The 23,174-nt window shown below is 36.8% G+C and overlaps 1 protein-coding gene across 2 annotated transcripts in view; it reads right to left on the bottom strand.

Moving 5' to 3' along the window:
* Positions 1-4,939: 4,939 nt before the first annotated feature.
* Positions 4,940-23,174, bottom strand: part of GTPBP10 (GTP binding protein 10) — a 35,814-nt gene continuing 17,579 nt past the window's right edge. For both annotated transcript variants that reach the window (XM_025379419.1, XM_025379418.1), the window contains 6 exons: positions 18,191-18,264; positions 16,062-16,114; positions 12,816-12,923; positions 12,220-12,297; positions 7,374-7,497; positions 4,940-5,554 (listed from right to left, as the gene is read on the bottom strand). In XM_025379419.1, the coding sequence (XP_025235204.1) occupies positions 5,292-5,554; positions 7,374-7,497; positions 12,220-12,297; positions 12,816-12,923; positions 16,062-16,114; positions 18,191-18,264 (700 nt within the window). In that variant the 3' untranslated portion in view covers positions 4,940-5,291. The remainder of the gene's footprint in view (positions 5,555-7,373; positions 7,498-12,219; positions 12,298-12,815; positions 12,924-16,061; positions 16,115-18,190; positions 18,265-23,174) is intronic.

Genomic DNA, 23,174 nt, shown 5'->3' on the forward strand with positions numbered 1-23,174 from the left:
GTGATTACTTTCTCTGAAGTCTTCCAGGTACCCAACAACTATTAACAACATTTTTAAACAATTCTAACAAATTGCCTAAAATTTGTGGTTGATGATGGTCAGAAATGGTAGTTGAAATCGCCCCTGGCTTTTTAATGCTTACAAAAGCCAACTGAGGCAATAACCACACCTAATACTTCTGAGCTATCCAGAGAGACATACAACAACTTTCCAACATCCATATTTTTTTCTTCTTCCCTCTCTCCCTTTCTCATTTCTACTACCTATTTCATTTTGCTTTTTCTTCAGTTAGCTACTGACACCTACTCAAAACTAAAGCTATTTCCCTAGTACCTTTCCCTCTACTTGCCAAGCTCCAATTAGAAAAAAGAAAACTGGCTGGGCATAAATGGCTCATGCCTATAATCCTAGCACTTTCAGAGGCTGAAGCAGGATGATTCCATGAGGCAGGGAGTTCAAGACCACTCTGGGAAATATTGTAAGACCCTGTCTCTACAAAATAATTTTTAAAAATTAGCCAGGAATGGTGGCACACACCTGTAGTCCCAGCTACTTGGGAGGATGAAGCAGGAGGATAACTTGAGCCCAGGAGATTGAGGCCGCAGAGAGCTACAATCATGCCACCACACTCCAGACAGAGAACCTGTCTTTAAAAAGAATAAAAAATAAAACTAAACAAATAAAACAGATATGAAATCTCTTTAAGAAAAAAATACGTTTATTTTTCACTGCTTAACTTTGCAATTAAAATTATACATGTTGTCTGCCAACACTTTTTGTCCACTGTTTATTTCATTAATTCTTGAGTTATAAACTTTGTAAGGCATAGACTTTTTTTAAATAAATGTCTTTAAAAAAATTTTCCCATCCTAGCCAACATGGTGAAACCCCGTCTCTACTAAAAATACAAAAATGAGTTGGGCGTGGTGGTGCATGCCTGTAATCCCAGCTACTTGGAAGGCTGAGGCAGGAGAATTGCTTGAACCAGGAAGTGGGAGGCTGCAGTGAGCCAAGATAATGTCACTGCACTCCAGCCTGGCAACAAAGCAAGACTCCATCTCCAAAATAAAAAAATAAATAATAAATAAATAAATAAAATAAAATAAAATAAAATTCAAATTTTTTAGGCTCCCAAAAGAGTTTAAAAAACAACTCATGTATTCACCACCAAACTTAAAAAACATTACATGGCTAGCAGGCAATACAGGGCAGTGTTTAAATAAGTTAAAATATGTGATTTACTCGGCACAGTACTCAGCATATGGTAACATTACCACTTTAGATATGATTACTAGCACAGAGCATGTACTCAAACAAGATTTCCGGATTTGTTTCACTTTCTATTCTGTACGGAGAGACAGATTTAAACCAAATTTGAGATACTGTTAAGGATTTAAAGATATGCATTAAATTCGATTCACTATTTGGTCTTTAAACAAAATGTTGCCATATTTTTGCAATAAGGTATCTTTTGTGTAGGTTTACACAAGTTATATTATTGCTAATTTTTATTAAGCTACAATTTTAAAGTGCACGTATGCTACTGCTTTGAAAAATTATTTTTAATATACCTTAATGACACTGCAAATTTCTAGATGGGATTTGTAAAACTGGGTTTTCAATCTGAACTTTGCAAACACTGTGAAACTGCTTGGACAATATTTTATGTGTTTATGTACATTTTTCGGCAAGAAAAGTCTGTAGCTTTCACTACTGAAAAGAATCTCTAACCTCCATCCTTGCAGAGCAAATAAGCACTGAGATAAAAGAAATCACATAACTTTACAAAAAAACTAATTGGACAAAACTTGAAACGAAATATCCTTGACGTAATTTTTCTCATTATAAAAGATGACTTTTTTCCTGATTATGTAACTAATACATGTTTACCATTTTTAAAAAAGTTCATCTTGCTATAATAAATAATATGAATATATATCACAAAAAGCACAATATAATAGGTATTTTGGAATTTTTCAGTGCACAAGTCCAACTTCATAGTACAATATACTTAATACTATATAAACTTCTATTTCATGATGGTAAATAAATCTGATATTATAGAAAGCTCTGCAAGAACTACTGGGACTTTGTAAAAATTTGCTATACATTGAATTTAACACTCTGGTTATTCAGTAATATAATAAGTGTTTCAAAAAAGTACGTATTTTGAAAATTGCATTTTGAAACGTAAAAATGAAAGTCTTACTTAAGGACAAAATAAAATGCATCTGAGATAATGTTAAAAGACTTACTTCAAAATAAGTCCTTATGTTTCAAAATTATTTTTTATAATATAAAAAAGGAATCTGATTTTCTCCATCAGAATAAAAATCAAAGGTCAAAAAAAGGTACATAGAGTACACTTTCAGTAACCAGAAAATACTAACGAATTGAACATCTTAGTGAGTCACATAATAAAATGTTTCAGTTAGTCATGGAGTGGCACCCTGGGCACTACTGACAGGGCAAATAATCCTGAACACACATCTACTACCCCTTGCCACACATTCACCTGATGTAACTATCCTTATATTGCTACTTGTTTACATTTAGAAAATAATGGAGCTTAAAAAAAAATAGCACTGAAGTTACAAATGTAAAACATACCCAATACAAAACTTGGTCACTGTGATCACTACAAATTCCAAACGTTTTTCCTCACTCTTATTTTTTCTTGTTAAGGAAAGAGGCTATTCCAATCCCCTGCAGTTTCTGTTATCAAATGCAAGATATACAAGGGCAGTAGGTCCTGTCTGTTCTCGTCAACATGTTACATACAGCACCTTGGACAGTGCCTGGTACAGGAGAGACACTCAATAAATATGTGAGCAATGAAGAATAAAGAAATACAAAAGACAGTTTGGGGACTGGAATGGGAGGTAGGAGTCAGGAACAGAAAATAAAACAAATATAAGTGAAATAATACTGGGAAAATGTCACTCATGTTGTCAAATCAGAAATAAATTTAAGTTGAGAACAATGCATTATTTTTCTTTAATACTTTACAAGAGGATGAATAGCCCTATCTCAGGCTGTATGCAACATTAAATTCCAAAATAATTTCTAATTTAAAAACAGCATTGAAGAATAATTTTTGAAGTACTTTCTTGTTTGTTTTCAGAAGTCTCCCTCTTGTCCTCCAGGCTGGAGTGCAATGGCGCGATCTCAGCTCACTGCAACCTCCGCCTCCTGGGTTCAAGTGATTCTCCTGCCTCAGCCTCCCAAGTAGCTGGGATTACAGGCATGTACCACCATGCCCAGCTGATTTTTATATTTTAGTAGAGATGGGTTTTTGCCATGTTGGCCAGGCTGGTCTTGAACTTGTGACCTCAAGTGGTCTTCCTGCCTCAGCCTCCCAAAGTGCTGGGATTACAGGTATGAACCCACCATGCCTGGCCTGAAGTACAATTTTTTTAAAGCTCATTAACTTGTTATTATTTTGTAAAAAAAAATTAAGTTGGAAAAAATTTATATAATTAATTTTTTGGGTACAAATTTATGCATAAAAAATTTCTGCAAGAATGTAAACTATTAACAATCATTTTCCCTGGGAAGAACTGAGGGGCCTAATGCACAAAGAAGGGAGCTTTTATCATTTACTTATATGCTTTTGCACTGTTTGAATTTTTTGTTTTTACAATCAATATGTACATTTTATAAAAAAACTCATTTAAAAGGAAAATGTCCAATTTGTATTTGTGAAACAGGTAGAAATTCAGAAATTGCAATCTCTTATATTGATTGTCGATAATATTAAAGTTTGCATTCTGTTTTATAGAAAGCCAGGGTCTTGCTATGTTGCTCAGGCATGAACTCCTGGGCTCAAGCAATACTTCCACCTTGGCCTCCCAAAGTGCTAGCATTACAGGCATGTATCACTATGTCTGGCCCAAACTACCATGGCTGGCCTGCACTTTCTATTTATTCTCTCTTCACTAAAGTAACAAAGTGGGAAATTAAATAGATTAGGACAAAAGAAAGTGAAACAGACTAGGACAAAAGAAAAACAAAACATATAGATCCGCCTCCTCCAATTCAGGAAAAAATATTATACTCAAGAAAAGAAAATTTTCCAAAAGCTCAAATCACAAACACCTGTTAGTTTCTGTTATATCTTTATTATCATTGAACACGTGTTCAAATTTAGGGTTTTAAGGTCTCCACAAAAGATTATTATATATTTAGTGCAACCAGGTACAAGACAGGCTCAAAAACAAAAAAAACCTGAATTGTTCATTCTAATAATAATCTACAGAATCCTTCTACATAAATTTAAAAAATAATCTCAATAGGGACATCCTAAGTAAAGGAATATCAGAGAATGTTATTATAGGTGGGCTGGCCATAAACTTGTAAAATGTAATTTTTTAGCTCTTTTTTTTATGAGATGGAGTCTAGCCCTGTCACCCAGGCTGGAGTAGTGGGATGATTTCGGGCTCACTGTATCCTCCACCTCCTGCATTCAATCGATTCTCTCGCCTCAGCCTCTAGACTAGCTGGGACTACAACAGGCATGTGCCACTACGCCTGGGTAATTTTTCATATTTTTAGTAGAGACAGGGTTTAGCCATGTTGGCCAAGCTGGTCTTGAACTCCTGACCTCAAGTGATCTGCCCTCCTCGGCCTCCGAAAGTGCTGGGTTTACAGGCGTGAGCCACCATGCCTGGCCACTAGTTACTTTTTACTGTTGATGTACTTAATTACAAAATGATAACTTTAAAAGGTATGGTTCTTGAACAATGACACATATATCAGAAGGTAATAATACTAAAAAAAAGATCTGTGAAAAAGCTTTCAAAATAAAAAATTTAAATATAATTTTAAAAAATGACATAGAAAAACTATGGATTTATCATGTGTAACATGTTTGAAATATCTATACATTGTGGAATGGCTCAATACAGCCAATTAATGTGCATTACCTTACGTGCTTTTCGGAAAAACCACTTAACATGTACTCAGTAACTTTCAAAATGCATTGTTGTTACAGTCACCAAGCTGTACAATAGATCTCTTGAACTCAGTTTCCTTGTCTAACCGAAATTTTGCATATTTTGACCATCTCCTCAATCCTCCACTGCCCCACCAGCCTTTGATAACCAAATTCTGTTCTCTCCTTCTATGAGTTCAACTTTTTAAGATTCCACATGTAAGTGAGATTATGCAGTATCTGTCTTTCTAAGCCTTGCTTATTTTACTTAACATGTCCTCCAGGTTATCACAGACGAAAAGATTTCCTTGTTTTTAAGCATTAAATAACTATTCCATTAATACCATTTTTAATATATTTAAATTATATCCATTTTGGAAGTAGTAACAGCATGCTTTGATGGTGGCTCACTAGAAGACACTGTATCAGAAATCCACAAATTAAGCAATTGTTTCTTATGATGTGCATCATTTTCCTGGTTGGCCTGTTCATCCAGTGACTTTCTTATACAGTTCTTTAATTCTTCGATTCCTTCTCCAGTAACTGCAGATATGGGGATGATATGTTGGAACTCTACAGTCCTCTCTGGAGTCATGTTTTTTCCAAATAAATGCAGAAAATCTAAAAGAAAGAACATAAACTAAGCAGATTTTCGTTGTTTTTGAAAGTTAGTTAAAACTTTGGTTTGATTTGTGAAGCAGGGAACCAAAAACTTAGCATTTTTCATGCCTTTTTTCCCCTTTTCTCTCTAATTAAAGTTCTCAGAGCTTTGGATTTTACTATTGATTATGGTAAGGTTCTTGGCACAAAATATACTTGTTAGATGAATATATTTTAAACCAAACTAAGTATGAATAGAAGATGAATCACAAAAACGACTTACTTAAGGAAGTAATAAATTTTGTGTAGGGGGTTAAATAAGGCAAGGCAGCACTGATTCTCTGAAAGACATTTTCTGTAAAAATAGTAACATCATTTATAATTTGAGACATTCTACTTGGCCTCAGGACACTGGAGACCTTTAACTTCCTGAAAGTATAGGTTTATCATCAATGATGCTAGGATCCATACAAAAACTGAAGAGGTATTATAGAGAATTCAAGGGAAGATAATTTCAGATGAGTCCAATCTATCACCCCAAATGGGCTAACAACTGTTATATTACTTTTACCTTTTCCCTGTCACCATGGCATACTGATTGGCTGGGGAGATGGCATACTGATTGGATGGATTAACTGATATGAACTAGAAAGGCTGAACTGAAACAGATTGGTGGAAAAGACAACACGGAGCTTGCTTTCTGAGATTCAAAGGTCCCCAAGAAAGTCCAGAGAGGCTAACTCAGGATTATCACTAAAGGGCCTATATTTTATTTCACAATAGATCAGAACAACTATGGACTCCTGAGTCACCCCCACTTTTGGTACTTCCTCTGAAAATTCCCTTCTCTGCAAGATCAACTAGCAAACAGAACTAATGACCTTATAAAGCAAATGTCATTAGGAATGAAGACTATTTACTATTAGGGATTATTTATACCCCATGAGTAATTTATTAACTCAAGGACAGCTCCAACATGTAAATTACACAGAGGAAAGATTTTTGAGAGGAAAGGACCTTCTGGTGCTGTTTGACAGTCTTAGCACACTATAATCTATTTTCCCACAATTGTTACCAAGAATAAAAAGAGACATATTACTGAAAAACATGTTAGCCACATACCATACACCCTACTTTTCCTCATTTGTGCATGAGGTTCTTTACTAGACTCTGAATGAAATCATCATTGCCACAGGATACAAGGTGTTCTGAAAATGTCAATATTCAAAACTGTGGAGAATCCCTTTAAGTTACTTTACATATAGTCCAAGAAGTAAATTCCAGACAAATAAATCATTTTGGAGTCACAGCTTCTATTTTTCTGTGTCACACATACACAGGAAAAATGCAGTTCTTTTCAGAAGACTCATCCTCTTCAGAAACTATCTATAGAGTTAGTTTTGCCAAGAAACATACTTCTTTAGAACTTCTTAGTTCTGTTTTTAATTTTATGATGTACAGTACTAGGGGAATGAAGAGCTTGTGAAGTATGCTAATGAAAATGAAAGACTTCACAGGGTAGATGCTGACTTTTTCCTCCTTTTATTCAAATCCCACATACGCTTTATGGGCCCAATTTAAGTTTTATTCTTCATGAAGCCTACCTTTTTAGTTCAAATTAATCTTTCTTTTGTCTCCTTTAATTTACTGTCCATATCAAACATTCTAGAATTTGATAATTATTATGTTACAATGTTATTTATATGTTTTGTACATTCTTTCTTCAAACGTGACTTTTAAGAGCAGAAACTGTCAGTTTTCTTTTCCACTGATTATAACAGCATTCTCTGTACATTGTAATTATTCTTTAAATTAGAATTAAATGAATAAATAGGCTTACCTTTAGGATTCTGGAGCTGGTTCATCAATTCATGGAACTTACTTTGGGCATCTGGCAAGTCCATTTTATTAACTGCCAAGAGTGCAGGTTTTGTCTGAAGTTCCTCTTTGTACAATTCCAACTCCTTTAAATCAAAAGAGAAAACCCAATAATTTTAGTATTGGTTTCTGTATAAACTACTTATTTGGTAATTAATGACCTAGGTGATCTAAAGCCCATTCACATCACTGAAATGCAATAAATCCCAACAACAGAAAACAAAAGGAAGAATTTCAAAAAATGATTCTAGTTAGATCAAGTGTTAGTATGTTTTAGCTTAAATGATATCCTAGTGACAGTTGTAATTTTGTGTCTGGAGTCAAATATGGGTATCTGGACTTCACACGGATAAAATTCAGAAGTCAGTAATGATCACTGAATGTTATACCTGTAGTATTCTTGGAAAAAGTAAATGTACTTAGGAATAAATCTCTGTCGCCTTGGATTAAACAACTGTTTCTTAGATATAACATGAAAAGCACAAGTAAAAGAGTAGATAAAAGGCGGAAGCCTGCTTAAGGCTACCAACCAGGAGTTTGAGGCTGCAATGAGCTAGGATCATGCCTTCTAGCCTACATGACAGAATGAGGCCCTGTTTGTAATAAAAATAAATAAATATATAAGGCTGGGCATGGTGGCTCATGCCTGTAATCTCAGCACTTTAGGAGGTTGAGGTAGGAGCATCACTTGGGCCCAGGAGTTCAAGACAAGCCTTGACAACTTAGTAAGACCCCATCTCTACAAGAAACTTTAGTTTAATTTTAAAAAAGGAAAGAAAAGAATGAAACAAATGGAATTTCATCAAAATTAAAAATGTTGGGTTGTTTTCTTGCTATTGAGAGTTGTTTTGCTTCCTTATGTTTTGGACAGCAACCACTTATCAGTTATATGATTTACAGGTATTTTCTCCCATTCCCTTGGTTGCCTCTTCACTCTGCTGATTATTCCTTTTGCTGTGCAGAAGCTTTTTAGTTTGATGCAATCCTACTTGTCTATTTTTCTTCTTGTTGCCTATGCTTTGAGGTCACATTAAAAAAAATAATTGCTCAGACAAATGTCATGGAACTTCTCTGTTTTCTTCTAGTGGTTTTATGGTTTCAGGCTTTGAGTTTATGTCTTTAATCAACTTTGAACTGATTTTTCACATGGTGTGAAATAAGGGTCTAATTTCACTTTTCTGCATGTGGAAATTCAGTTTTCTCAATACCACTTATTGAAGAAGAAAACTGCCCTTTTCTTACTGTGTGTTCTAGGTTCCTTTGTTGAAAATTAACTGTAAATGCATGGATTTAATTCTGAGCTCTGGATTCTGTTCCATAGGTTTATGTGTCTATTGTTATGCCAGTAACACGCTGTTTTGATCACTATAGCTTTGTAGTAGGTTTTGAAATTAGGTAATGTGAAGCTTCCAGCTTTGTTCTTTTTGCTCAAGATTGCTTTGGCTATTCAGGGTCTTTTGTGGTTCCATACAAATTTTAAGATTTGTTTTCTATTTCTGTGAAAAATGCCATTAGAATTTTGATACAGATTGTGCTGAATCCGTAGATCACTTTGGGTAACAGAAACCTGATTTAAAAATGGATAATGAACCTGAATTGACATTTCTCAACAACGTAAAAATGACCAATATGTGAATATGTGTATGAAAAAATGTTCAACATCACGGATCATTAGGGAATGAAAAGGAAAACCACAATGAGATAGCTCCTCACATTTGGAAGGATGGCTATTATCAAAAAGACAAAAGAAAACAAGTGTTATCAAGGATATGGAGAAAGAAGAACGCTTGAACACTGTTGGGTGGGAATGTAAATTAGTACAGCCATTATAAAAAGCAGTATAAAGATTTCTTAAAAAATTAAAAATAGAACTACCAAATGATCCAGCAATCCCACTTCTGGATATATATCCAAAGGAAATAAAATCAGTATGTCAAACAGATCTCTGCACTCCCATTTTTACTGAAGCATTATTCATAACAGCCAAGACATGGAATCAACCTCAGTGTCCATCAATGGATGAATAATGAAAATGTGATATACACACACACAACTGAATACTCTTCAGCCTTAAAAAAAGAAACTTGTCATTTACAACAACATGGATGAACCTGGAGAACACTATGCTAAGTGAAATAAGCCAAGCACAGAAAAACAAATAAACTGCATAATCCCACTTATACGTGGAATCTTAAAAGGTTGAATTCATAGTAGCAGAGAAAATGGTGGTTGCCAAGGTGTTTGGGGGAGGAAGGATGGAGGGGTGTTGGTCAAATGGAACAAAGATTCAGTTAAATAGGATGAATAAGCTCTGGATATCTATTGTACAGTATGATGACTATAGTTAATGTATTATATATTTGAAAATTGCTAAAACACATTTTAAATGTTCTCAGCACACACACAAAAATGTAAGATGATGAATCGTGTTAATTAGCTTGATTTAATCATTTCACGATGTACACATATATCCAAATATCAATTGTACACTTTAAGTACACACAATTTATGTCAATTACACTTTAACAAAACTGGAAAATTAAATAAATAAATGTTTTTTGCCACAAAGAAGACACAAAAAATACACTGAAAAAGTGAAAAGACAAGTCACAGAAGGGGAGAAAATATTTTCAAATTATGTATCTTATTTCCAGCCAGGCATGGTGGCTCATATCTGCAATCTCAGCACTTTGGGAAGCCGAGGTGGCAGATCACCTGAGGTGCGGAGTTCAAGACCACCCTGGCCAACATGGTGAAACCCTGTTTCTACTAAAAATAAAAAATTAGACAGGTATGGTGGCACGTGCTTGTAATCCCAGCTACTCAGGAGGCTGAGGCTGCAGAATCACTTGAACTCAGGAGGCGGAGGTTGCACTGAGCCAAGATCGTGCCACTGCACTCCAGCCCAGGCGACATCCCCCAAAAAAAAAAAAAAAAAAGAAGGGACTTATCTCCAAAAATATAAAACATGCTTACAACTCAACAATTAAAAGACAAATAATACAAATAGTAATGCACACAGAATCTGAACAGACTTTTCTCCAAAGACACAAAAATGGCTAATAAGCACATAAAAACATTCTTAGCATCAGTAATCTTAAGAGAAATGCAAATAAGAACTATAACAAAATACCACTGCACTCCCACTAGGATGACTAAAGTAAAAACGACAGACAATAACAAGTGTTGACATTTATGTGGAAAAATTGGAACTCTCATACATTGATGGTGGGACTGTAAAATGGCACAATGGTGCTACCAATTCGGAATAGTTTGGCAGTTCCTCACAATGTTAAACAAATAATTACCATCTGATCCAGCAATTCCACTCCTAAGTATATATCCAAGAGAAATGAAAACACGTCTATACAAAAACCTGCACACAAATGTTCACAGCAGTATTAATCATTATAGACAAGAAGTGGCAAATCAAATAGGATCTATAAAGTCCTGGAGGTAAGCGACATCATGTTGTCAGCCATGAGAGAAATCACATGGCTGAAATATAGCATCTAGGGGACAGGGTTACGGAGGACTGCTAGGCAGGGGCCCAAATTTGCAGATTTCATAAATCATGCTCAGGTTAGACTTTAACCTAACAGCTATGGGGGTCCATCAAAGTGTTTTAGGCAGGGAACATCAGCATCAGCTTGGTGCTTTTACAAAGATCACTCTAGCTGCCATATAAAAAATGGACTAGAGAGAAGCAAGGCAGGACACAGGGAGACTGGACACGACCAGATTCAATATTCCAGTAAGAAGGACTGATGATTATAACAGTGTAGATGAAGACAAGAGGATGGATTTCAGAGAGATTTAGGATTAAAAACTGACAGCACTTGTGTAGGTGGTGAGAAGAATCAGTGTATCACATAGCTCATACATTCACTAAGTTATGGGGATGGCTGAAAAGTTTTTTAAAAGTTTACTTTTATCAATATTAAGTTTAAGTGACTAATGGGACATCCAAACAAAGACGACGTCCAATGGGCATCTGGTATAAAGAACAACAAAAGCTGGGTGCGGCGGCCCACACCTGTAATCCCAGCACTTTGGGAGGCTGAGGCAAGTAGATTACCTGAGGTCAGGAGTTCGAGACCAGCCTGGCCAACACGGTGAAACCCCGTCTCTACTAAAAATACAAAAATTAGCCAGGCGTGGTGGCACACGCTTGTAATCCCAGCTACTTGGGAGGCTGAGGCAGGAGAATCACTTGAGCCCGGGAGACAGAGAGAGCTGAGATCATACCACTGCACTCCAGCCTGGCAGACAAAGCAAGACTGTTTCAAATAAAAAAAAGAACAATGAAAAGATCTAGGTATCAGCTACAGATCTGGCAGTTATCAGTATTATTAATCGTAACTAAAACAATGAGAGTGGGTAAGATTGCAGAATAAGGTTAGGACAGAACTTTGAATAATGTTACTTAAAGGATGAGGAAAAAAAAGAGCCTAAAAAGTAGACTGAGAAATACTGTTAAGAGTAGAAATAGAACCAGAAGATTACAGGTCACAAAACTAAGAATGAGAAACAAGAAGAATTAGACAACGTGCCAAAGCTGAAGTAAGATAAAAGTCTGGGAAAGTATGTAACAGGGATTTGGAAGCCCAGGAGTATTTTGTCCATTGCAGTAGTTTGAGGAGTAAACAAATGTAGAGGAACTGGAGACAACAAGTTTAAGTAATTCTTTAACTGACATCAAAGCTTTAAAGGCAGAGTATGTATAGACTGTAATTATGTTATTTCATATAGTCTTATATTCCTACATATTAGACCAAATACAGAACACAGTAAAACAGAAAACCTACTTTTGTAAGCAGTATTATGGTTTCAAAAGCAGTTCTGTATTGAGTGTGAGAAGAAAGCTGAAATCCAGAAATATCAACCTAAAAAAAGAGAAGGAAAGACACAGCCTTTAACATAAGAATAGCTATACATTTCTATATTTTAAAATGTTTTACTCTCTCAAGCTAAAAACAATTTCTCTGTACTCTATTTGTTATTTAGTAATTCAAAATAAGTAACGGAAACAGAGATGTTAAGATAACTTTAATTATGCTGATAAAATTACACTCATTAATAAAAAACTAGGATAAGACAATTTGTATGAATAAAGACAATCTCATATATAACTCTAGCACCATCAATGAAGAATGAAAGAGATACTATGATACTATATAATACAGTAGTATGTTGGAAATCTTAAGGAAATACATGTTGGCAAGTATGGCCAAACTTACACATGATATAGTAAACAATGTCACTTCCACCCCCGTATTATAAAAGACTTAGTGGAGTAACATATGCTACCACTTTCTTATTTATAAAAAAATTCTTAGAAAAACTAAATTCATTGGTTTTCAATTTATTTGAACATCACCACATTAGTATGCATATGACTTACAACAAAAAGTAGTTGTCTAGTTCTTTCTATATGCTTGAGGAATTTGTGGCCCATTCCTTTGTTCATATGTGCTCCTTCTATTAAACCCGGAAGATCAGCTACTGATATCTAATACAAAGTTACATGGTTAATGAAAAAGGAAAATGTATGAAAACCGTAAGTTCAATTACATCCAAAAATTCTCAAGATATTTCAAATATAAACAGTTCCTAACTTATGATTACCACTAAATCTTTGAAAAGTCAAGATACTATAAAAGCAAAATTAATGTACAGTATTAAGAATTAAAATCTTGTTATCAGATATTAGAGTCCCATATTTACTATCAATCTAATAATCGAGGAATTTTACAGATTAGTTTAACATTTATTTATTATTATTTTAGAGACAGGATCTTGCTGTCACCCAGGTTGGAGTGCAGTGGTGTGACCATAACTCACTGTAGCCTCAAGCTCCTGGGCTCAAGCCATGTTCCCACCTCAGTCTCCCAAGCAGCTAAGATGCCAGGTGCGCACTGCCATGCCCAGTTAACAAAAAAAATTTTTGTAGAAACAGGGTCTCGCTATCTCGCACAGGCTGCTCTCAAACTCCTATCCTCAAGTGATCCTCTCACCTTAGCCTCCCAAAGTGCTGGGATTACAGGCGTGAGCCACCACACTAATCCCTAGTTTAAAATTTATTTATAATGTCCTAAATGGTATTGTCCAATATGAACTTTTCATAGAATTTCAACCTTTACACTCTGAATTCATACAAGTTTACAAAGATATTAATTCAGCAGACATTTACCAGGTACAGCTCTGCATTTTAAATTCAATTTGTAATGATCTGGCACCATTGTTCCTTTTGTGTTCATATTATACTAGCAGGATGATCAACCATTCTCACAAAGTATTAGGTTGGTGTAAAAGTAACTGTGGTTTTGGCATTACTTTTAACAGACTTTACTATATTAATAGAGGTGTGATTCTCCTCACCTGTTCTTTGTAGTGCCATGTTTGTTAATGCTTCACATTTTTGTAGGTCATTATTGTTTTTACTTAAGCAAATCTCATGGCATTACATGAGGAGCAGAGCTCTATCATCTAGAAGTTCATTCACCTGAGCATGCTTCCTTGTCACCTAGTCATCATCTCATCTTGTTCCAGTATTCAGGTAAGATCAGTCAGGTGAAACAGTATTCGACAAACCCGAGTTGTAGTTGTGGCTCTCCTACTTTCTTCTACTTTTGGCCATTACTTTCAATGGCCAAAACCACAGTTACTTTTGCACCAACTTAATACAAGAATACAGTTTCCTAGACTCCTTTTAGAGGGAATAATAATTATTAACCATCATTCTACATTTGCGGGTTTTTTTTTTCTTTTTTTTTTTTTTTTGAGAAAGAGTCTCGCTCTGTCGCCCAGGCTGGAGTGTAGTGGTTCAATCTCAGTTCACTGCAAGCTCCACCTCCCGGGTTCATGCCATTCTCCTGCCTTAGCCTCTGGAGTAGCTGGGACTACAGGCACTTGCCACCATACCCGGCTGATTTTTTTTTTTTTTTTTTGTATTTTCGTATTTTTAGTAGAGATGGGGTTTCACCATGTTAGCCAGGATGCTCTCAATCTCCTGACCTCGTGATCTGCCCACCTCAGCCTCCCAAAGTGCTGGGATTACAGGTGTGAGCCACCGCGCCTGGCCACACTTGTGCTTTTCAAACCTCACTGTGCATCATAATCATGTAGGGAACTCTTAGAAGCTACAAATGCCCAGGCCCTACCCCCAAGAGATTTAGTTTCAAATCTCTGGGGCCTAAGCATCACTTATCATTGCTGTTCTTAGACCACCCAGATAATTCTGAAGTGCAATAAAGAATGAGAGGCAGTACTCGACATCCCCTGCCCAGTGTAGATAAAGAATTCAGGGTTTTAAAGGAAGCTGACAAAGCAGCATGCATAACAGATGTCTCATGTCCTGAAATTTCCTCTACTGATTTCTCTTAAAAATTAGGTATAAACGATGTTCTCTTTTCCTCTAAATATTGTTCTCTCTATTCATATTATCCTATATTTAATACAATTTTACTTACATTTAACATTCTATAACTGAAGTTTTATATTTTAATGTTATATCACTATTATAACGGCATATAATTTTTTAATGTTTCTTTAAATTACATCATAAAACTATATGAACCTATATTGATGCACCGTTAGCACCCAAAGTCTATACTTTACATTGTTTGATTCTTGATGCTGTACATTCTACGGATTTTAACAAACATATACTGTGTCTACCATTACAGCAACAGAAGTTGCTGTAATATTATACAGTATCATACTTTACTATACGTATCATACTTTATAGTATATCCTAAAAGTTCTCCATACTCTGCGTATTCATCTCTCCTTCCTCCCTAACCCTGGCAGTCATTGATTTTACTGTCTCCACAGCTTTGCCTTATCCAGAATGTCATATAGTTAGAATCATACAGTCTTTTCAGATTGGCTTCTCTCAGTTAGTAATATGCATTTAAGGTTCTCCTAGATCTTTTTGAGGCTTGATACCCCAGTTCTTGTTAGAGTTGAATAATAATCCACTGTCTAAATATATACCACAGTTTATTTACCCATTCACCTACTGAAAGATATCTTGGCCAAGGTTTGGTAATTATAAATAATGCTGCTATAAGCATCCATGTGCAGACTTCTGTGTGTGCATAACTTTTCAATGTACAAGGGTAAATGCTAAGGAGCACACCTACCAGATTGTACATTATATTTTAAATATTGTTACTTTCCTTTTTTTAATTTTATTCTAATTATGCAGAAGATTCACAGTTGTTACTTATGAAGGAAAAATGAATTTTAATAGCTGGTTGAGACCAAAACTCTATTAAAACTTTTTTTTTTTCAAAAAAAGAAAGTTGGAATAAAATTATTACCACGAACTTTAGAGAGTATTTTTAAAAAATGAAGAAAAATAATCCAATATAGTAGTAAAAGGAAGACTTGCAATAAGAAGAAACCAAGACCAAGAAGACATAATGTTGTAGGGATAAACTGGACCTAACCTTTGCAAGAAGAAATTAAATATTTTATTATGATAGTGCTCAGAATTAATCTGACCAGTTTCACTTATAAACAAAATCTTGTTACCTTTTCTCCCCTAACACCACGGAAACAGGCAAATACTATAAAATCCAAGTAAGTACCAAAACCAAGTCCTCTGACTTCTAATATAGTGTTTTACTTTAAAAACACCTACCTGTTTGAAATCACGGTACATAATCTTTCCAAGTTCAGGCTTTAATGTTGTAACTAAAAGAAAACACAGCAATAAATTAAGAGTAGAATTTATTTTAGGGCTGGTACTCTCAAAACTGTCTTGGCATTATGCGTGGAATAAACAATACTTCAATTCAGATTTTGCTCTAATTTGCTAAAATGGAAACTATTATTATCTTTGCTATTTAACATGTACTTGGAGGGCCAAGTGTTGTGGCTCATGTCTGTAATCTCAATGCTTTGGGAAGTCAAGGCAGGAGGATCATTTGAAGCTAGGAGTTCAAGATGAGCCTGGGCAGCATAGTGAGACCCTGTTTCTACAAAAAATTTAAAATTAGGCAGACATGGCAGTGCACCTGTAGTCCTAGCTACTCCAGAGGCTGAGGTGGGAGGACTGCTTGAGCCCAGGAGTTCAAAGTTGCAGTGAGGTATGATGATCATGCCACTGTACTCCTGCCTGGGTGACAGAGCTAGACCCTGTCTCTAAAATAAACAAACAAATGAATAAATAGTATTTGGAAAAAGACAAATACAGATTTTTATAATCTGTATAGGCCTAATGTAATTACTGAACCTCAACGTTCTTCTATTGCACTTTAAGGTATGTGATAGATGTTCAGGAGGGTCAGATATTAGGTTTCTATCACTGGATCTGTGGGTGAAATTTTTCTAGTTCCTTCTCATTCAGTTATCCTCTAGTTCCTTCTCATTGTTATCCTTAAGCCTCATCAATCCCACACTAGCCTCTTTCCTATGACTAAAAGCTTTTCCTTCTCAAGTCCTACATATTATAACAAATATTGGCCTTGTGATTTATAGCAATTAGCCCAAACTTCACTCTACTTCGTCACAGTCTAATTTTAGAACGGCTTGATTTATTTTCCAAGTTAATGGCATTTTCTGTCCTTTTAATGATGGCAGAGATCTTATCATACTCATTACTTTTAACCAAAGCTTCTTTTATATCTCATCTAGCTACCACAAGAGCCTACTAACTGGTTTTCTCAGACCCCTTCATGTCCCACGCCAATCCATTTTCTATATTATAGGCGGAGATCTCCGTGAGGAGCAAACTTAAGCATTTTATCCCTTGCTTAAATGCTTCCAATTGCTCTTAAGATACAAAAATCAAATACAGCCTAAACGGTCTATGTGACATGCTCTCTTACACCTCCAGGCTCATCTCGATTCTTTCCCTTACTTCATGTTCTCTAGACACACAAATCTATTTCCTCTGATTAAAGATCCTTCACCCTCCACTCTATTTTACTAATTAACTCGTAATTATTCCTCATGTATCAGTCCAAAATCACACATCATTAAGGAAGCCTAAAGCAGTCATCTACACTCTTTCATAGTATCCTTTTATACTCCCTTATATTTATCAGTGATATATATGCCTTACTCCAGTAGTCTACAAACTCAATAAAAGTCAAAATAGGAGCTGTTTCTGTTTATCAGTCTTTGTAATCCCAGAACCTAATATGGCTCCTAAAAATAAGTATCTGCTAAATGAATGGAAGTACTCAACGCAGTCCTCCTGGTACTTATCACAGTGCCTGATAAAGGGTAAGTGGTTCATAAAATCCTAACTAAACCAAATAAACTACTATGCAACAGAAAAATAAATGCAATAAAGTGTCTAACCTGTTTAAGAAACTTTGCTGAGGGGTACAGAGGTTTCAAAGACCAATGGAAAATATGGCTGGGGAGGGTGGCTCACGCCTATAATCCCAGCAATTTAGAAGGCCAAGGTGGGAGATCACTTCAGCCCAGGAGTTCAAGACCAGCCTGGGCAACATAAGGAAACCCCTGTCCCTGCCCTGCCCCCGCCCACCACACACACACATACAAAATTAGCTAAGCATGGTGGCACACACCTGTAGTCCCAGCTACATGGGAGGCTGGGGCAGGGGGATGGCTTTAGCCTGGGCTGCAATGAGCCATGATCATGCAACTGCACTCTGGCCTGTGCAACAGCACTCTATCTGCCAAAAGTTTTCCAACTAAGGATACCCTCAGAGTTATCATTTTATTCATTCTCAGAGAAGTATTAGTCTTTAAAAGTTTACCTCCACTCATTAAAATATACAATCAAATTATACTTACATGCGTAATCTGCGATTGCAGGTTTTGCATGAGAAACACAACTTAGCAAAGAGGATTTTCCAGCATTTGGGAATCTGAAACAAGAATATAAAATTATACACAAATGTCAATATTATTATCTCTGAATTCCTAACAATTCAAGTAGTCTTCTTGAATATATTTGGGATTAAAAGTAGAATATAAATGTATTATAAATAATCTTGAAAAACTTGAGAACATACACTTACAAAAAAGGTAAAGATAAATTCATGCTGGACACTGAAGATGTTTCAGTACTGAAAGTGTATAATTATTCTAATTATGATTTAAAAATAAAAACCTGTTGGAAGTCATAGAAAAACAGAAAGAAATTAAAGAAAAAAAAGAAAAACACCTGCAACTTACTATCTCCAGCTAAACACTGACAAAATATTACATTGTTTTGTAAACTGCTTTAAAAAAAAATTTTTACAGAAATTTTCAAACATATATATACAAAAGTAGAGAGGTGTAATGAATTCCATTTAGCTATCACCCAGCTTCAACAAATATTAATACATTGGCAATACACTTCTTAAAATTTGATTTGAATAGAAACCCAAATAAGGTCTGTACGTTACAAATACCTGATGTGTCTCAAATCTCTTTTCAAGCTCCCCCTTCCATCTTGTTTCCCATCTGCAATTTTATTTTTAAAGAAACTGGGTCATTTGTCCTAGAGTTTCTTTTCCGAAGTCTTCATTTTTCTACTGGCACCTACATGGACACTTAACATGCTCTTTTTCCCTGTATTTTCTGTAAAAAATTTGCAGTTGTTACAGAGTCTTAACCATGTTCAAGTTTTAATATTTTTTTGAAGGAAGCAGGGGAAAACTACTTTATAGTTGGTTGGCCTACTCTCTAAACTGAATAATATAAGGTGAACACTTTTCAGTGGTGAAGTGTAATTTACTTAACTAATTTCCTATTGACAGACATTTACGTTGTCTATAATTTTTCACTCTAAATAACACTGTAAAAAATACGTATACAGGTAGACACTGTTAATAGTCATTTCTGGGTGGTGGAACTCATAGACACCTTTTTCTTTATGCAAACAAGTGTGTATTATTTGTTTTTTTTCTAAACAACTTTAAACAATGCAATGACTATGTTTAAACCTTTGCAACTTTTTTTCATCTTTTCATGGCTTAATGGCTCATATCTTTTTTTTTCTTTTTTCTCTTGAGACGGAATCTCGCTCTGTTGCCCAGGCTGGAGTGCAATGGCGCCATCTCAGCTTACTGCAAGCTCTGCCTCCCGGGTTCCCGCCATTCTCCTGCCTCAGCCTCCCGAGTAGCTGGGACTACAGGCGCCCGCCACCATGCCTGGCTAATTTTTTTTGTATTTTTAGTAGAGATGGGGTTTCACCATGTTAGCCAGGATGGTCTCAATCTCCTGACCTCGTGATCTGCCCGCCTCAGCCTCCCAAAGTGCTGGGATTACAGGCATAAGCCACTGAACCTGGCCTATTTCTTTTAATGTTGTTATTTCAATAGCTTTACGGGTAAAAGTGATTTTTTTTTTGTTGTTACATGGACAGATTGTGTACTGGCAAAGTCTGGGATTTTAGTGTACCCATCACCCAAGTAATGTACATTGTACCTAATAGGTAGCTTTTCATCCCTCACAGTCCTCCTATCCTCCCTGCCTCTAAGTCTCCAATGTCCATTATACCACTCAGAATGCCTCTGTGTACCCACAGCTTAGCTCCCACTTATAAGTGACAATATGTGGCACTTGGTTTTCCGTTCCTGAGTTACTTCCTTAGGAAGGTATCCTGATTCTTTCTTATGGCTGAGTAGTATTCTATGGTGTGTGTATATCTAGATACATACACACATACACACTCAATTTTCTTCATTCACTGGTTGATGGGCACTCAGGTTGATTCCATGTCTTTGCAATTCTGAATGATACTGTGATAAACACGTGTGCAGGTATCTTTTTGATATAATGACTTCTTCTCCTTTGGGTAGATATCCTGTAGTGGGATTGCTGGATGAAATGATATTTCCACTTTCAGTTCTTTGAGAAATCTCCATACTGTTTTCCATATAGGTTGTACTAATTTACATTCTCACTCACCAGTGAATTTTAGTGTACCCATCACCCAAGCAGTGTATACTGTACGCAATAGGTAATTTTGCATCCCTCACTGCCCTTCTATCCTCCCTCCCATTGAGTCTCCTATCCTCCCTCCCTCTAAGTCTCCAATGTCCATTATACCACTCCGTATGACTTTATGAGCGTAAAAGTTAAGTTCCAAGATGGCCTAACAGGAACAGCTCCGGTCTGCAGCTCCCAGCGAGACTGACGCAGAAGATGGGTGATTTCTGCATTTCCAACTGAGGTACCTGGTTCATCTCATTGAGACTGGTGGGACAGTGGGTGCACTGCACGGAGGCCGAACCGAAGCAGGGTGGGGCGTCGCCTCACCCGGGATGTGCAAGGGGTTGGGGGATTTCCCTTTCCTAGCCAAGAGAAGTCGTGACAGTCTGTACTGGAGGAATCGTACACTCCTGCCTAAATACTGCGCTTTTCCCCCAGTCTTCGCAACCGGCAGACCAGGAAATACCCTCCTGTGCCTGGCTCAGCGGGTCCCAAGCCAGTGGAGCCTTGCTGACTGCTAGCGCAGCAGTCTAAGACTGACCTGCCATGAGCTGCAGCTTGGCAGGTGGAGGGGTATCCGCAATTGCTGAGGCTTGAGTAGGAGGTTTTGTGCTCACAGTGTAAACAAAGAGGCCTGGAAGCTCAAACTGGGTGGAGCCCACCACAGCTCAGCAAGGCCTACTGCCTCTCTAGATACAACCTCTCTGGGCAGGGCATATCAGAACAAAAAGCAGCAGACAGCTTTGGCAGACCTAAACGTCCTAGTCTGACAGCTCTGAAGAGAGCAGTGGTTCTCCCAGCATGGCGTTCAAGCTCTAAGAAAGGACAGACTGCCTCCTTAAGTGGGTCCCTGACACCCGTGAAGCCTGACTGGGAGATACCTCCCAGTAGGGGCCAACAGACACCTCATAGAGGTGGGTGCCCCTCTAGGATGAAGCTTCCAAAGGAAGAATCAGGCAGCAATATTGGTTGTTCTGCAGCCTCCATTGGTGATTCCCAGGCAAATGGGGTCTGGAGTGGACCTCTAGCAAACTCCAACAGACCTGCAGCTAAGAAGCCCAACTGTTAGAAAGAAAACTAACAAACAGAAAGGATTAGCATCAACATCAACAAAAAGCACATCCACACCAAAACCCCATCTGTAGGTCACCAACATCAGAGACCAAAGGTAGATAAAAACACAAAGATGTGGAGGAAACCAGAGCAGAAAAGCTGAAAATTCCAAACACCAGAGAGCCTCTTCTCCTCCAAAGGACTGCAGCTGCTCGCCAGCAAGGGCACAAAACAGGACGGAGAATGAGTTTGATGAATTGACAGAAGTAGGCTTCGGAAGGTCGGTAATAACAAACTTCACTGAGCTAAGGGAGCATGTTCTAACCCATCGCAAAGAAGCTAAACCTCATCTAACCTGAAAAAAGGTTAGATGAATGGCAAACTAGAATAAACAGTGTAGAGAAGACCTTAAATGACCTGATGGAGTTGAAAACCACAACACGAGAACTTCGTGACGCATGCACAAGCTTCAATAGCTGATTCGATCAAGTGGAAGAAAGGATATCAGTGATCGAAGATCAAATTAATGAAATAAAGTGAGAAGACAAGATTAGACCAAAAAAAGTAAAAGAAACAAACAAAGCCTCCAAAAAATATGGGACTATGTGAAAAGACCAAATCTACGTCTGATTGGTGTTCGGTACCTGAAAGTGCGAGAATGGATTCAAGTGAGAAAACACTCTGCAGGATATTATCGAAGAGAAATTCCCCAACCTAGCAAGGCAGGCCAACATTCACATTCAGGAAATACAGAGAACACCACAAAGATACTCCTCGAGAAGAGCAACCCCAAGACACACAATTGTCAGATTCACCAAGTTTGAAATGAAGGAAAAAATGTTAAGGGCAGCCAGAGAGAAAGGTTGGGTTACCGACAAAGGGAAGCCCATCAGACTAACAGTGGATCTCTCGGCAGAAACCCTACAAGCCAGAAGAGAGTGGGGGCCGATATTCAATATTCTTAAAGAAAAGAATTTTCAACCCAGAATTTCCTATCCAGCCAAACTAAGCTTCATAAGTGAAGGAGAAATAAAATCCTTTACAGACAAGCAAATGCTGAGAGATTTTGTCACCACCAGGCCTGCCTTGCAAGAGTTCCTGAAAGAAGCAGTAAACATGGAAAGGAACAACCGGTACCAGACACTGCAAAAACATACCAAAATGTAAACACCATTGATGCTACAAAGAAATTGCATCAATTAACGGGCAAAATAACCAGTTAATATCATAATGGCAAGATCAAATTCACACATAACAATATTAACCTTAAATGTAAATGGGCTAAATGCCCAAATTAAAAGACACAGACTGGCAAATTGGATAAAGAGTCAAGACCTATTGGTGTGCTGTATTCAGGAGACCCAACTCATGTTTAAAGACACACATAGGCTCAAAATAAAGGGATGGAGGAAGATCTACCAAGCAAATGGAAAGCAAAAACAAAAAAAGCAGGGGTTGCAATCCCGGTCTCTGATAAAACAGACTTTAAACCAATAAAGATCAAAAGAGACAAAGAAGGCCATTACATAATGGTAAAGGGAACAATTCAACAAGAAGAGCTAACTATCCTAAATATGTATGCACCCAATACAAGAGCACCCAGATTCATAAAGCAAGTCCTTAGAGAGCTACAAAGAGACTTAGACTCCCACACAATAATAATGGGAGACGTTAACATCCCACTGTCAATATTATATCAATATTATATCAATGAGACAGAAGGGTAACAAGGATATCAAGGACTTGAACTCAGCTCTGGACAAATTGGACCTAACAGACATCTACAGAACTCTCTACCACA

The sequence above is a fragment of the Theropithecus gelada genome, chromosome 3 (genome assembly GCF_003255815.1).
Source record: "Theropithecus gelada isolate Dixy chromosome 3, Tgel_1.0, whole genome shotgun sequence".
NCBI classification, from domain to species: Eukaryota; Metazoa; Chordata; class Mammalia; order Primates; family Cercopithecidae; genus Theropithecus; species Theropithecus gelada.